General features: G+C 36.5%; 1 protein-coding gene across 4 annotated transcripts in view; it reads left to right on the plus strand.

Moving 5' to 3' along the window:
* UGGT1 (UDP-glucose glycoprotein glucosyltransferase 1) overlaps positions 1-16,072 on the plus strand; it is a 184,647-nt gene extending 168,575 nt beyond the window's left edge. For all 4 annotated transcript variants that reach the window (XM_045825843.1, XM_045825844.1, XM_045825845.1 and 1 more), the window contains 8 exons: positions 131-235; positions 1,518-1,602; positions 2,810-2,992; positions 4,415-4,575; positions 5,671-5,785; positions 9,353-9,469; positions 9,829-9,997; positions 11,724-16,072. In XM_045825843.1, the coding sequence (XP_045681799.1) occupies positions 131-235; positions 1,518-1,602; positions 2,810-2,992; positions 4,415-4,575; positions 5,671-5,785; positions 9,353-9,469; positions 9,829-9,997; positions 11,724-11,749 (961 nt within the window). In that variant the 3' untranslated portion in view covers positions 11,750-16,072. The remainder of the gene's footprint in view (positions 1-130; positions 236-1,517; positions 1,603-2,809; positions 2,993-4,414; positions 4,576-5,670; positions 5,786-9,352; positions 9,470-9,828; positions 9,998-11,723) is intronic.
* The last annotated feature ends 1,032 nt before the right edge of the window (positions 16,073-17,104 follow it).

A 17,104-nucleotide genomic window follows, 5' to 3' on the forward strand; every position in this document is an offset into this window, starting at 1 on the left:
CTCCTCAGTGTAAGGGTCACCTGGCACCTGGTCCTTTACACTGGTTTCTAGGGAAGGAGCGGAGATAGGAAAATGCTGTCTCTTTAACTCTCCCCTGCAAGGGCTGTGTGTCTTACCTTTATTGTTACAGGGGCTTCACGGGAGGACAGAGCACTGAGGCAGCGAAGCAAGACAAAGATGACATCATTAATATTTTCTCTGTGGCATCTGGCCATCTCTATGAACGATTTCTTCGGTTAGTCATGTTGATTATTTCAATATTGACAAATGAATTTGTCACAGTGTTCTTTTTTAGAGAGTAAAAGTTTTATGGATTCTTCCATTATACTTCTGTTTATTTGAAGCACTCTGAGGGTTATGAATAGACTACCATAAATAATTGTACTTGTTTTGATATGGCTAACAGCATGAACTCAAGCTATATAGTAAATGCATCTGTATGGATATTGCAAGGGTATAAATTTTTAATATCACTCTGCATACATTATAAATAGTGGTGTTTAATTGGTCTCCAAGCATTGCTTAAACTACAAATTAAGAGGTTAATATACAGAATCAAAGTGGAACAGTATCATGGACCTGCCTTCTAAAGATTCATAGGATTTTAGAGTTGGAGCAGGGTGGGAGTGATCTTAGTTCTCATATAAGAGCATCTCTGTTTTATAGACACAGACTCAGGGTGAAGGGACTTGCCTGAGGTCACAGAGCCAGGGCCAAGGAGAGGCCACTGGCTGGGGCTGGTTGATGAAGTGGTTGCCAGGGGGAAAGGCTGTCAGGAGTGCTTTGTGGTCAGTGATCAGGAAGGTGCTTTTGCCTGGGAGTGACTTTCCTAAGCCAGGACTCATTACTTTAAATCTCCCACTGCAAATCTAGTATAGCAAATAATCGAAATGTCATTTTACTCATGTTTTAGACCTTCTGTTTCCAAGGAATAATATCTGACCTAAAAGAGTAATGTCATATGTTAGTGACAATTGAATTTAATTAAATTCCTTTACTCAAAAAGTGTTTTTGTGTGTTTTCAAAATAGGGACTTCTGAAACTAGCCATTTGCCATTTTTTTACCTTCTCCTTGGCAGAGGTCTCCAGTACAGGCTGTGAGGGGCAGGCCAGTTCCACAAAACTGCTGTGGCTTTACAGACTTTCTTGTTACAGTGATGTGGGCTGTAAGCCAGAACCTCCGTTATTAATTTGTATCACAGTTAATATATCAGTTCATGAAGCAGTTTATTTGAAGATGTAACATAATTAAAACATTTGCCTTTATCAGTTAGGTATATTTTTGTAGTTGAGAAATACTCCTTTCTCATTCAGTGATATATTTACAAGAAGGAATAAGTGCAGTTTTCCATTACTGAGGGTCTCCCTTTCCCCAATTAAGCCATCAGTTAGCTCTGCCTTAAAGAACATTAGCTCTGCCTTAAAGAACATTTAGTGATCTTGTAATTGACTACTTGATTTTGTTGAAATAAAAACATGTTGGGAGATTATTTATATTATTTGCTTTTCTCTGGCAGCATAATGATGTTATCAGTACTGAAGAATACCAAGACTCCTGTGAAATTTTGGTTTTTGAAGAATTATTTGTCCCCCACATTTAAGGTTTGTTCCTTAGGGAAAAGGAAAACATTCTTAGATTAAGGACATATGTGCTGCACAATATACTTTTTACTACTTCTGTGTTATCTGTATAATTTTTAAATTTTCTTTTTATAAAGTTATTCTGATTCAATTGCATATTTCTATGTTGATTACTCTTCCAGACTGATCCATTTTGAGATAACAGTTATAAAACTGAACACAAAATTATGTCCTATTTGAAGACTAGGAAGAGAGTCCATATCATTTGCTTTGATGAAATAACATTCTTTTCTTCTGAGCATGCATGTCTTAGTTTAATTAGAAAATGTGATACTGGTTTTCACTAAGAAAGATGATTAGTTCCATCATGAGCAACTACCCAGTGATCCATAGAAGTAATCCTTCGTCTGTATAAAACAAAAACATACTTGGAAAGTATTCTGCTTTATATATATGTTAGTATTTGTCACCTAAATTGATTTATTTGCATATTTTTTATTGTTGTTACTCTGTAGAATTTACTAAACAACTTTTAATATATTCAGTAATTTCTCTTCTATATAAATAATTCATGTCTGGTCCACTTGTATTTAGAATAGTAAAGACTTAATGGCAATATATTTGTTCAGTTTGGGTTTGCCCTATCATCCCTTGGGTTATACCTAGCTGAGAGATAGGCTTAAAAATCAAGCTCAAACATGTTTTATTGATCAAGTTTAGACAAACGAAGTTTATTTCTCTTAAATGCACATACACAAATGAAAATTAGTTATCTAAAAGCCTTCACCTAAAGATTGCTGCTGCCAGAAAGGAGGCTGCCCACTTACCTGTTATGCACCACATGTGGGGAGCTTGGCGCTAAACTATTCAAAGAGGACCTGCTTCTGGGTCAGGGTTTTGTACTTAGCAGAGCAGCTCCCTTGCTGCAGTCTGTTGAAAGTCAGCCCTCTCGACACAAGGGTTTGTAAAAGAAAAAAAATTATTAAAAAAAGAAAATAAGAAAAGAGAAAAAACATAAAAGAAAAAAGATTTCTGTCATTTCATGTAGTGCTCAGAAGTCATAAAGAAATGAGGATTTGGCAAAAGTTTATATGTCCTTTTTTATGTAGTCACGAGTTATGGTAAATGTTTTACTTGTGCCATAATCATGATAGTTGTCTTATGATTATAAAGCCCATTTTCTTCTCAAAGTAAATGGTTATTTGTTGTTCCCTGTGTCTAAAAATAGGAGTTTATACCTTACATGGCAAACAAATACAATTTCCAATATGAGCTTGTTCAGTACAAATGGCCCCGGTGGCTTCATCAACAGACTGAAAAACAACGCATCATCTGGGGTTACAAGATCCTTTTCCTGGATGTGCTCTTCCCACTGGTTGTTGATAAATTCTTGTTTGTAGATGCTGATCAGGTAAGCTTTTAAAGGCTACATTTAAACAGTTTGTATTAAAGGCATTAAACTTTTTCTTCGTTTTTGAATGGTTTTATTTTTCCAGTTATAGAAAAATACATGCTTTACATTTATTTTACATTTTACATTATTTAGAATCTATGGAAAGGTATCACCCAGATGTGATCACCTTTAAAATTTGCATTTGATATATCTCCTTTTTGTATTTTCTTATGTTTCTTTACATTGTTGTCATTATGTTGGGTTGGCCAGAAAGTTCATGTGGTTTTTTTCCACAAGATGGCTCTAGTAGCGCTTAGTTCATTCAGAACAATTTTGTTAGATTGTATTGTGACAGCTGTCATATCACTGTGCATTTACAAAAAAGAACATCAGCCCTGGCTGGTGTGGTTCAGTGTATTAAGTGCTGGCCTGTGAACCAGAGGGTCACTGGTTCAATTCCCAGTCAGGGCACATGCTTGGGTTTCGAGCCAGGTCACCAGTAGGGGACATGCGAGAGGCAACCATACATTGAGTTTCCCTTTCTTTCTCCTTCCCTTCTCCCCTCTCTAAAAATAAATAAATAAAATCTTTAAAAAATAGAAATAAATAAGAGAACATCAAAATTGGTGAATTTTGTGTAGCCATTTTAATATTGAAGATAGAAGAAAATAAGCAACATTTTTGTCATATTAGGCTTTATTTTTTCAAGAAAGCTAAAAATGCAACTGAAACCCAAAAAAATGTTTTGTGCAGTTTATGGAGAAGGTGTTGTGAATGATCAAACATGTCAAAATTGGTTTGCGAAGTTTTATGCTGGAGATTTCTCCCTGGACAATGCTCCACAGTCAGGGAGACCAGTTGAAGTTGATAGGGATCAAATGAAAGCATTAATTGAAAACATTCAATGTTATACTACATAGGAGAGAGTCAACATACTAAAAATATCCAAGTAAATAAAATTATTGGTGAAAGTGAAAGATGTGTCTTTTATTTTATAGAAAAATCTAAACAAACTTTTTGGCCAATCCAATATCATGTATGCAGTTTTATCTCTTAATTCATTTCATATAGAAACTAAAATGGGCATTGTTTCACATATGTCCATGTATTAATTCATATAAACCTCCCAATAGCCCTGTGTGATCCCCATTTTACAGATGAGGAAACTGGGTCATGGAGAGGATAAGCAATATAAATTTATTTCTACTTTTTTTTGACTACTAATACTACTATGTGCCAAGCATGAAGCTAAGTGTCTTTCCTATTAGTGAGGGCAGTCAGCTAATCAGTGGAGGAATTTACATTCAGACTGGGCCTCCTTCTGGAGCCTGTGCCATTTACCTGCTGCCCTCCAGGATTCCTTCAGTGAGCTACTCTCTGTTTTCAGGAAACTGCTATCTACATGCTTGTTTAACAAATGACTTGTGATCTTTTCTCCAGATCGTACGAACAGATCTGAAAGAGTTAAGAGATTTCAATTTGGATGGTGCCCCTTATGGTTATACTCCTTTCTGTGATAGCCGAAAAGAAATGGATGGCTACAGGTTCTGGAAATCAGGATACTGGGCCAGTCACTTGGCTGGGCGGAAGTACCATATCAGGTACTGAAAAGGAACTGCTCCTAACACTGTTTTTTTAAATTTTCTTTTCTTTAAATTAATATTGTATATTTAAAACAAATAGGTAATACATTAACACAATTCATAAATTTAAAAAAATTAGAAAAACTATACAGTGGAAAAAAATCTCAATCTTGTCTCTTTCACCTAGTTTTCATTTCACAACAGATAACTTTCTCTGCTAATTTACTGTATGTCCCACAGAGTGTTTTTAATTCCTACATAAACAACAACTATGACTCCCTTTTTGCACAAAATATGAATTATTTTTTACACAAAATACACCATCCTATTTACAGTTTTATTCCTTGCTTTTTTAACTTAACATCTCTAATAAATATTATATGTATAGAGAGATCTTATGTCTTTTTACATCTACATATTGTTCCAGTAGTGTTGTTATATTTATAGTTTTTTGCTCTAACATACATTGTTGCACTGAATAATTAAATACATTATCTTGTATATTTCAATATACCTGTAGGATAAATTTCCAGAAGAATAACTTCTAGGTCAAACCAAATGTATGTGTTTCATACTTTTCTGACAAACACTATATGATCTTCTCTGGGCAAATTGTGATTTGGTAGATTTGTAGGGTTGGGGACCTGTAGGAAGCAACATATACAGAGATAAACATTGGGATATAGTGATATCAGTATTAAACTTTATGTTTATCATCCAAAAAATAACTTGTGTTTTTCCTCTGCAACATTTAAAACATTATTAGGATATTTTTGACTAATGGTTATTTAACAATTACTATAGCTTTTAATACCCAATCTGTTGATATTGGCTAGAAGTCTTTTGTCAGAGATTATATTATTTCTTTTGGAAGGCAATTACATAAGGAAGAATGACAAACTGAGTTTGTGGTGGCAGCATATGGGTTTTGTAGTAATTTTCTTAGTCATTTCTAAAGTAGCATAATACTGACCCTCAGGTCCACCATCAGGCCTCAGCTCACTTTTTCAAAGAAAAGCCAGAATGTTTGCCTAGTAACCTGTTCCATTATGAAGTGCTCTTCCTTTTTATGTCATAAACCATGGTTGTAACAGATGGATCTTCTCTATCCAGTGCACTGTATGTTGTTGATCTGAAGAAGTTTAGGAAAATAGCTGCTGGTGACAGACTCAGAGGACAGTACCAAGGTCTGAGTCAGGATCCTAACAGCCTTTCAAATCTTGATCAAGTAAGCACTTTTTTTTTTTTTTTTTTGGTGAACACTTCTAATGATGGGTATACCATGTTGTGTCAGAAAATGATGTATTATTTTCTTCTCTGTTCAGTCCTCTTGGGACGGTGTTTTGTTTCTTCATGGGAAAGAATTTTGTATTTCTGTGTGTGACATTTTTATCTGTCCTCAAAAGAAGACATACCAGTGGAAAATGTCAAAGGCCTGATAAGGGGGCTTTGCTCTGAGCCATGCTGGCTTCTCAGTGATGTTCCCCCATCTGAGTGGTAGAGGTGCAGGTGCGGATGGTGTCGTCCCCCGCCTTCTTGGCCTCTGCACAAAGCCTCTTAATGAGGCCCCATTCCAGCCCCATTCCAGCCCCTTCCTGGACTGCTCAGAGAGTGAGTTCACCTCCTGTGTGGTGGGCTACCAGGCAGGATCCTGTAAACAGCTCACCATCTGGATGCTGCCCCCATGTAAATCAGCAGGAACTCCTCTTGTGGCGCAGAAACTTGGACAAAATGCTGAAATGGAGAGGGTCTCCATTTATGTTTTTGTTATTCATTTCTATCACATTTATTCTATTATCTGAGAATGAATTCTGTGTGATTTCAGGCATTGAAGATTATTGAGATTTGCTTTTTGACTCACATATGGTCAGTTTTGGGAAACATTTCATCTGACTTTATATTCTGTACTTGTTAGATGTAATATTTTTCTATATGTGTTCATGTTTAGCAATACGTTACATGTTTTTTGTCTCTTTTCTATTAGTTACTAAGATAATTGTGTTAAAATATTTTATTATAAAATTTTTCTTGTTTTTGGTTTTGTCAAATTTTGCTTTATGTGTTTTGAGACTGTTATTGAGTGGCTAGAAACTTAGAAGTTAAATGCATATTTCTGAAAAATTAACCTTTTATTATCTCTGGTTATACCTTTTTCCTTTTGGGCCTTAAAATGTTCTTCTTCTAATATTAGTGCAGCTACATTACTTTTCCTTTTGGTTAGTGTTACATTATATATTTTTAAATTGTTCTATTTTTTATCTTTTTTTAAATTACTTTATTGTTGTTCAATTACAGTTGTCTGCATTTTCCCCCCACTACTCCCCGCTACCCCAGCCAAACACACCTCCCTCCCTTGCTTCCACCCTCACCCTTGGTTTTGTCCGTGTGTCCTTTATAGTAGTTTCTGAAAACCCTTCCCACCACTGTCTGTTCCTCCCTCCCCTCTGGCTATTGTTGGATTGTTCTTAATTTCATTGTCTCTGGTTATATTTTGTTTGCTTTTTTCTTTTGTTGATTATGTTCCAGTTAGAGTTGAGATCATATGGTATTTGTTCCTCAACTGGCTTATTTCACTTGGCATAATTCTCACCGGTTCCATCCATGCTGTTGCAAAGGGTATAAGCTTCTGCTTTCTCTGTGCTGTGTAGTATTCCATTGTGTAAATGTACCATAGTTTTTTGATCCATTCATTTACTGATGGGCACTTGGGTTGCTTCCAGCACTTGGCTATTGTAAATTGTGCTGCTGTGAACATTGGGGTACATAGGTTATTTTGGATTGGTGTTTCAGGGCTCTTAAGGTATAATCCCAGCAGTGGAATTGCTAGGTCAAAAGGCAGTTCCATTTTTAATTTTCTGAGGAAATTCCATACTGTTTTCCATAGTGGATGTACCAGTCTGCAGTCCCACCAACAGTGCACTAGGGTTCCCTTTTCTCAGCATCCTCTCTAACTCTTGTTTGCTGATTTGTTTCTCTATCCTTATGTTTTAGTTCTGTTTCTTACAAATAGTTTGTATCTGTTTGTTTTTTCATTGGGTGTGACAGTCATTTAATTTGAACATTTAGCTAATTTATAGTTAATGTAATTACTCATAAGTTTGGCTTTTCTGTATTAATCCTACTTATTACACATTCTATATTTTTTTCTCCTTAGTTTCTTTGAGATTGATTGAGTTTTTATAATTTCATTTCTCTCAGTTAGCTTAAGCTATACATTCTTTTACAATTCTTTTTAATGATTATTCTAGTAATTATAGTAAGCATTTATGACTTTGCAAAGGCTAATATTAATTAATATATTTTACCTACCTACCACATAGTGCAAAACCATCAGAACAGCACTTCTCAAATTTTGGCATACATAAAAGAAACACCTGGAGAACTTACCAAGGCATTAATATCTGGGCCCTATTTGCACAGGGTGATTTAGTAAATAAATTGTTGGGCCCAAGAACCTTCATTCCTTTCAAGTTCCCTGCGGCAAGTCTGCATACCATGTTTTGAGTAGCACTGCCTGAGAATTTGTCAACTCCATTTGTCCCAACCTAAATGCCTTGTTGCCTTGTATTTTAGATCTGTCTATATTTTAAACCTCAGAAAAAGTTATTATTCTTGTTTAGTACAGTCAGTATCTATTTAGATTTAGATTTACTCACGTAGTTACCCTTTTGGTTAGATGCCTTTTTCCCTGTATTTGTGGGCTTCCATAAAGAGTCATTTTCTATCTGCCTGAAGAATATCCTTTAATTTCCCTTAGTGTGAGTTTTAGTAACAAATTTAATTGTGGTAAAATATATGTAACATAAAATTTCCTGTTTAATTGTACAGTTCAGTAGCATTAAGTACATTCATAATGTTGTATAACTGTCCATCTCCAGACTTTTTTAGTATCTCAGACAGAAACTGTGCACCACCCCTTTTCTCCTCCTCCAGGCCCTGGTAATCTCTATTCTGTTTTCTTTCTGTCTGTATGAATTTGCTCATTCTAAGTACTTTTGGAATCATACAATATTTTTCTTTTTTTTTTCTGGTTTATTTCACTTAACCTGTTTTCAATGTTCATTGATGTTGTAGCATGTATCAGAATTTTCTTCCTGTTAAGACTGAACACTGTTTAATTGTATGTGTATACCATATTTTGCTTACCCATTCATTTGTTGATGGACATTTGATTTATTCCCATCTTTTGACTATTGTGAATAATGCCTCTGTGAACATTGGTGTATAAGTATCTGTCTGAGTCCCTGCTTTCAGTTCTTTTGTGTACATACCCACAAGTGGAATTGCCAGCTTATATTGCTATTTGTGTCTTAGGACAATCAAACATTCTATTGTGTCAAACTCAAAAGGTTTCCTGAGAAAAAAGCTTCAAAGCATAGAGAACAGTTGGCTAGAAAACATGTGATCCATTTGGGATCAGGCCTCAGTAGACAAGATGAATTCAAAGTTTCCTTTAAGCAAAACTGAAATATAAGAACCAAACTCTATTTTTAGTTGACTTTAAAAGGCAGGAGTATTTTTTCTTAGAATTACCCTCATGGTGGAAATTCTAGGTACAGGCTATTTGAGAGTGTTAAGTTGAAGATTTTCAGGTGCTTATTATGGGTAGATATTTTATGAGTCCTCTAAACTTTGTGGTTTTCAAAGCATCAAAATATTTCAGCTTCTCTAAGGTTTTTGGTAAGGACTTGCACATTTCTAAAAATTTGTAACTGGCACATGTTATGTTATGAACAGCTAACATCACTAATTTACTATGCATTTATTTATCTATATATTTATTTTTACCAAATAGGATTTGCCCAATAACATGATCCATCAGGTGCCAATTAAATCACTCCCTCAAGAATGGCTTTGGTGTGAAACGTGGTGTGATGACGCCTCTAAGAAAAGGGCAAAAACGATTGATTTGGTGAGCTGTCTGAGCTTCTTGGTGTCTTAGTCCAGGGGGGTGTATTACTAGATAATTATTATACACAGATTCTTGTGTAGTCTTTCTCTGCAATTGTATAGTCTAGAGACTGTACATCTTACAGTAAGCAAATACCTCTCCGTGCTTGCAGCAGAAAGCCAGTCATCTAGTGTCTGATGGGGCTGTGTTCACTATTTACAGTTAGTGGAAGTACTACTTTTGCTTCTGCTAATCTATCTTTTGGTTCCTCAGTGGCGTTTCTTTTGTCCAGTTAGAACTTGAAACAGAAACATCTTTGAATTTCATATAATGTACCCTTTCTTCAACTCAGATGAAGTATGCCATTTTGGTTTTCACAGTGTAATAATCCCATGACCAAAGAGCCCAAGCTAGAAGCAGCTGTTCGCATTGTTCCAGAGTGGCAGGACTACGATCAAGAGATCAAGCAACTACAGATTCGCTTTCAGAAGGAAAAAGAAGCAGGAGTACTGTACAACGAGAAGATGACAAAAGAGCCACGCCAAGAAGGTAAGGACAAATTTTTGCTTTGAGTAAGTACTTCTTCTCAGTACTGATTTCTGTTTGTTGCAAAAATGACATGATAATGAAGAAAAGGAAAAGAAGAATCACTTAATAATTCTTCCATCCTGACATTATCCAGTGTATATTTTTCACTTTCCTTTTTTAGTTTGGCCTATAAACAATAGTATTTATTAATGTAGTTGCTGCTCTTTTCTTTTTTTTAATTTTTAAAACTTTTAAAGATTTTATTTATATATTTTTAGACAGAGGTGAAAGGTGGGAGAAAGAGAGGGAGAGAAACATCAGTGTGTGGTTGCCTCTCACGTGCCCCCTACTGGGGACCTGGCTGGCAACCCAGGCATGTTCTCCAACTAGAAATTGAACCAGCGACCCCTTGATTTGCAGGCTGGCTCTCAATCCACTGAGCTATCAGCCAGGGCACTGCCCTTTTCTTTTGTTCGCCTTTTTTTTTTTTTTTTTTGAGAAAGGGTGCTTTCATTGTGATATTGTTATTTTAGGTTCATGAGTTTTGTGATACATAAATAAAAACCAAACATGACATTTTATTGGGATCTCTTGCCAGATTCCTTGTTTTTTGTGTTGTTTTTTTTTTTTTTCATTAAATCTGTCTAGGTATTAGTAAATGAACACATTTGAGATTGACAGATACATTTGTATTTAATTTAGGCTAATAATAGAAAGGACTAAGTCTGCATATAGTGCTTTTACTACTATGTCTATATCTTTAATGGTAGCCATTTGGAAAAAATCAGCAGAATACAAAAGTGACCTTTATATTAATAAGCTGGACTCTATCTAACGTTTATTCAGCTCAAAACTAATTCTAAAAAAGCAATCATAGGACATGGCTCTTGAGTGATTCACTTAGATATCCTAAAGACTCTATCATGATATTAAATATCACACCTAAAAGTTTGGGTATTTACCATAAAAATAATTAGTTTAAATTCATTAGTAAAACCTCAGGGATTTCCATAGCTGAGCAAAGAATGTAGACATACTATTCAAATAAGAGGAAAGTATAAATAAATGAATTTGAGGAAATAGTAATGAGATTGAAGTAATCCAGCATCCATTCCTATGCACCACACAGGAAAATATTCATATTGATGAGGCTGTTGTTGGGGAGCTGGTGGTAAAACTACCTGGGTCTTCCAGTGTGTTATAGCAGCTCTTGTTAAAAAGCTATAAATCAGTCACCAGGCATAGTTAAAATGTTTATACATCAAAATTTTCTCTCTTGTGACTTTACCTTAAAGAAATAATTCAACAGATGAAAAAAAGTTATATACATGAAGAAATTATTTTACTGATACTTATAAACCAAAAGTGTTGAAAGCAGTTTAAACATCCAAGCATAGTGAATGGTAAGTGAGCTATATAGGAATATGTTTATATGCTATTAAATTTTAAAAAAAGAAGAATCCTGACTAAAAATGTACATTTCACTGGAAGTGAGTACTGTACTTTGAAAACAGTTCACATTAAATAGGATATGTAGATAATTTCCATGTAAAAATAAAAATATTTTTTATTTTTACTTTAAAGCAGACCAAACCAAAGTTTATAAAAATTTTAAAAGAAAGAAATGCTGATTTAAAATGCCAATATGGGCACAAATAATAGGTTACAGTACTAGAAAATGCCCAGTTTGTATTTTTATAACTTGAGAACAGCCCACTTTCTCTTCAATTATTCTCTTTTTCTGTAGGACCTCAGAAACATGAAGAATTATGATCTCCACAGAAGGATGTGAAATTGCACCATTTGAAAAACACTTTTTATATTAAAAGCTAGTTTTTTCTGATCTGTCTATACAACTGCTGATGAATTGGCTGAGCAGGTGTGCCCAGATCCTTTTGATGCTAAGCATTTGACTTTGGACTCCTGCACATTGGCAGGCTGCGTGCGGGTCTTTGAAATTGAGACTTTCTTGGATCTATACAACGGAGTACAGTGAGTGGCTGATCTTTGGGGACACTGTAAAGAGCAGTCTTCTAACCCAAAGGGAAAATGGCAAAGGCAGTGGGAGCAAAACAAGTCCTGTGCACCCCCACCCAAGAGCACACTGTGTACCATACTGTCATAGGAACCAACCAGCCAGAGCCGCCACATTCTTCCTTGCCTCTGTTGACTGGCAGCAGAGTCTGTCTGCAGCGTGCATTGTGTGCAGGTACCACTTTGAGTTGGGCTGGCAGGAGCTTGGTCCAGCGTCTACACACCTCGAGGTTTACTCCAGTGCATTTCTGTGCCCTTCCTGCATTCTTCCCCTTATATTAGTTCACTGTTGAACTGAGACCCAACCATCAGTTTGTATCTTTAGGGTTAGCTCAGGATAAGTAAATTATGGGCAGGATAAGGGTGGGTTAGGGAGAGGGTATGGGAAATATCAGGAGCAGGAGGGCTCCGGGTTGTTGCAGGAGAGATGAGGAAAAACGGAAATTTGCTGTTCTTTCTTATAAACCATTAGCACCAGTGTGACTAATTTGAAATGAAAACATTATTCTGACTCCCCGCCCAACTTTACTGAATCTTTTAGGTAATTATTTTGTAAATGTTTCTATTTGTTAAAGTATTTGCTTTTTCTTTCCACTTTCTAAAGAAGTGTCGTTATTGATTTCTTTACTGGATATAGCCATAATAAACCCTCTAGTGACATATCATGGAGCCTCAGGGCTACCTCTTCTCCTTCAAGGATTTTTCTCTCTCAGACACAGGGAAGTTGGCTTTGACTTTTCTCTACAAAAGACTCTGAGATATGAGAGCAGCAGGGGGTTGAACAGTGTAATTCATGTGGTTTTTACACTGTTCCATATTTCTTTTAGATTCGTGCTGTGGGTGGCCTTTGGCTTGCAGAAATTCAGCACTCCACCAGTCCTGACTTTAACATAGTTATATCTTCAAGCCATATTAGCCCTTTAGTCATGGCTTTCTGTGTTTCTACCCAGAATGGCCTTCTGGAGCAGTATGTCCTGGTGAATGGGCAATGCTGGGAGGCTCACATGAGGAGCGTTCTGGTGTGTGGCCGGCCTGTGGGGTGCAAAGTCCCAGGTCCTCCACTCACCTTCCCAGAGGCAGCAGCAGGATCGTAACTGCGAACTCTCGTGTTTGCCCGCTTTGTAAAAAATAGGAGGGGTACAAATGGACAGCTAAATCCTCAGTCTTCTAAACCAGGTAACATTGATTTGCAGTCTTCTTAAAAAAAAATCAGTCTTAATGACAAATTTCAAATAATGTCTTTTTTCCATATTCACATGCAAAAATAAGCTTAGGAGTCTCTCAAACATTCTGATGGAGCTTTTGATTTTGCTTTCATAATTCCATTAAAAATTGATTAGAGATCTCAGAACATTTTTAGATAAATTGATTCACAACTGAAAAAGTCCCTTAGAATAATTGCTATTGATAAAGACTGTTGCATGAGTTCCTGCTGCACAGCTCCTTACTGGGGCAGAGCAATTAAAGGGATAGAATCAATGACAATAAAAAATGTTTATGCAACTTCATCTTTGAGTTATATAAGTTTTTCTAAGACTTCTGCTGCTGCCACCTCTGTCTACAACTATGGGCAGAATTGTGCATTTTCGCAGTTTATTTTTGGGGAGATTGAGCAGAAAATACCAAAGTCACTTTTCAAATGTTAGTTCGCTTGGGACGTGAACCAGACCACCTTTCTCTATGTCTTTCTGCCAGGTCTCATGCACATTTCACGTAAGGTACAATGTGAAATCTGTTCTCTATGTGGTATGTGTGTCCTCATTGCTCTTATCTGTAATCACCCCAAATGAGGTCTTATTAATAGTGTAATCTAAATACGTAAGACCCAGCTTGCTTCTGAAATGGCCTAGGGCCCTCCTCCTGCCAGTAATTCTTGATTCATGAGGCATACGCATCTTTCAAAATTACTTCCTAGGAAATGATGTTACCACTAAAATTTGGTTTTGGTCAGCTTTGTCTGTTGACTCTATTGTGTGAAGGCAAATTGTGACTGAAAAGACAGGTGGAAGAGACTTTTTCCCCAAAATGCAAGGACTGACTACATTGAAACACCCAAGCTTCTGGAAACTGATCACAATGCATTGTTTTAAACCACCATTTATATGTAATGGGTTTTCTCCTCTCTATTTATGCCATAATAGAAAATTTTCTTTCTGAATCAGTGTCAAAATGATATGAAATAATGTGTCATGCCAGAATAGCCATGGTACAGTGTGACTTTTTATGTTCCATGAACAGTGGTATTTGACTGAGATCAAAACTCATGCACACAGCCTGCTGCTAGGGTTGTGGGGGCATTCCTATGTTGTGTTTTAAAATTGTACTCAATACTGACACACTGAGAATGACAGCATGTTTATTTTCCATAAGATTGATAAAGTGTTGAATCTGTCAAAATAGCATTTCAAATGGAAACAGATGTTTGCCTACCCACTGAGCATGCATGCATTGTGGTAGGCCCATGAATTATGTGAACACAGTTCTTGGGAGAACAAAGATTTTTCATATACTAAGAAATGGTTTCCAAGAATAGAGCTTAATTTACTCTGCTGTCCTTTAAATTCCTCACATTCCGAACCTTGTTAAAGTTTTGCCTGGATGAACAACTTTAATCTGGTTACAGGGACTAAGTCCCTGGGTGAAGGACCGAAAGCTAGGGATGGCAGTATAGTTTTTGGAAGAGACTAGGCCCAGTGATAGGGGAGAAGGAAATCCCAGTATCCGGTAGCTGGGAATTCTACTTTACTGATATATAATTTGGGATTGTCAGATACCACCCTCATAGCAATGAGTATAAAATTATTCCTTTTCCCCAACATGTCCCCTATAAGGACTTGAAAATAGTCCTTTTCTAATATTGCCATGAATTATTAATAAAAATAATTCAACTAAAGAGTTACAAGGGACTATCTAGTCCATTTTTCGGAATAAACTGTTAGTACTATGGTATCAGATTTCAGGGAAATGTAAATGTTTTGGTAAAGCCACCTAGTGGAAACTTACTTGGTAACACAAATAGAGCATACATTGTACAAGTTATTTAAATTTATATATCACTGTGTAATTGTTATAATTAGCTTTTTAAAATATTTGATTTTATAAAGGGGAAAATTTGGAGGATAATTAGAGTTACTCAACTTAAATATAGCTGTCATGTGTCTAGTTTGGTGGGATAACATTTTAAATTTAAATTCATGTTTCCCCTGTTTTGATGTCATGAGGAGGTATCTTCATCAGGACTTTGGTAATTATGTGATTGAATTCAAGCCAATTAGACTCATTAACTGGAGTCATCATTGATATTTCAAAGTATCTCTGCAGGATACCAGTTTCTCTTTTATTATTTGGTCTTTGATCTCTTGATCTGATATAGACAAGGCACTTCAGGGTGGCAGCGAGACAGTGTGCTAAGTAAAGGATCCCTCCCCCTCAGTATCCTGACAATTTACAAAAACACCCACAAAATCAGTTTTAAACAACTGCATGCTCTCCAGAAGTAAGTAGTTCATAAAGTTTAAACTCTCTGGTGATGATTTTGCAGGCTAGAGGCCATTTCTTGAGTCTTTCCCAGTTAGCAACAGTAAAAGCCAAATGTGGAAGATTTAATTAAGTAGGATAAAGATTAAGGTATAAGCTAAGGCACTGTCTTACTTGTCATGATTTAGGTTTCCAAAGCAATGGGCATAATTCCTCTTCAGAAAGAAAGTGTCAGAATACAGTAACCTAAGGTCAACAATTTGAGGAAAAGGTTATCAAGTACCATGTTTTCCAACCAGTTATCCTTGGTAATAACAATGTAAGCATGGAAAAACAAAGAAAAATGTTAGAATTTAAAAAGAACTATGTACCTAGAAAGAAAATCCTTCATGATAAAAACTATTCTATTTTACTGTAATTCTATTAAATGCAACATAGGTCCAGGTGCTGCCCTTGCTTGGGAACAAGCATCGGGGCTCAAATGACTGCAGGAGCCCTTGGCACCCAGGTGAACTGTGAATGAGTTTCCTGCTACTGTAATGAAAATAAGATCTGGTCAACACAATAAACTTTTTTTTCTCTAAAGCTTTCTGGTCATTCAGCTTTTAAGTTTGGGAATGGCAGAATGTTAGAACTCAAAGTTTCACCCTTTATCTGACAAAAGAAGCAGTCACAGATAGGCGAGAGACCTTTATCTGAATGTCTTGAGTGGTGATGGATCTGGGTCCAGTTGCAACCAGGCCTCTTCTAGGTCCCCAGCCTTGGAGAACTGCCCTAGGCAGTCTGGGAGGCAAGCTGCCTCAGCAGCACCATAGCAGGAAGGATAGCATGGGCTTTGTTCATTTTGTACTTTCTCTGAGCTCCTTCTCTGGGACTAGATTTGGAGTTGTGGTTTCTTCTGACGGGTTCTCATAGGACACTGCAAGCTAGTGTAATGGGTGCTCTTACTGAAGTAAAGGTTGTGGAGGGGAGCCTCCTGGCTATGAGAACACAGCAAAGGGCACCTAAGATGTAGTTGAAGAGGGATTTAGTAGTCAGGAAAAGCTTGTATAAGGAGATGCTGGTTAAATTGAAGCCTGGAAAATAAGTAGGCATTATTCATGTAGAGTGAGGGAGACAAGGATAGAGGAAGGAACAAGAGCTATTGTATCTCATTTAAGGAGTTGTAGGTGAGTTTATGTGACCAAGTCATGGCCAGGAGAGAGATTCCAGAGAGGAGGTCTGGTTTTGATCCCATGCCACAAGAAAGCCCCTGAGGGGTTTTTACCTGGGTGCCAACATGAAAATGTTTTATTCTTATAACAAACTTTTTTATCAATTTATAGCAAATGTTGACACAAGTACATAAACATGCACCTTGGTAGATTTTTAAAGTGAACACACTAGTATAAGTATCACCCAGATAAAGAAATGAAGTTGGATTTTATTTTATCTTAACCTTTAGACATCTGGTTACAGTCTTGCAACCAGTAATGGCAAGAGCACCTTATACCAGACTAACCCTCCTCCCAATAATTATCACACTATAGAAATGTACTGGAAAGTAACCAGAGACCCACAAAAGCTGGGAGAGGCTCAAGCACTTGAAGAGAAACACATTGGGTAAGATCAGCAGTT

This window comes from Phyllostomus hastatus, unplaced genomic scaffold (genome assembly GCF_019186645.2).
Source record: "Phyllostomus hastatus isolate PE091 unplaced genomic scaffold, TTU_PhHast_1.1 phas_scaffold_60, whole genome shotgun sequence".
NCBI classification, from domain to species: domain Eukaryota; kingdom Metazoa; phylum Chordata; class Mammalia; order Chiroptera; family Phyllostomidae; genus Phyllostomus; species Phyllostomus hastatus.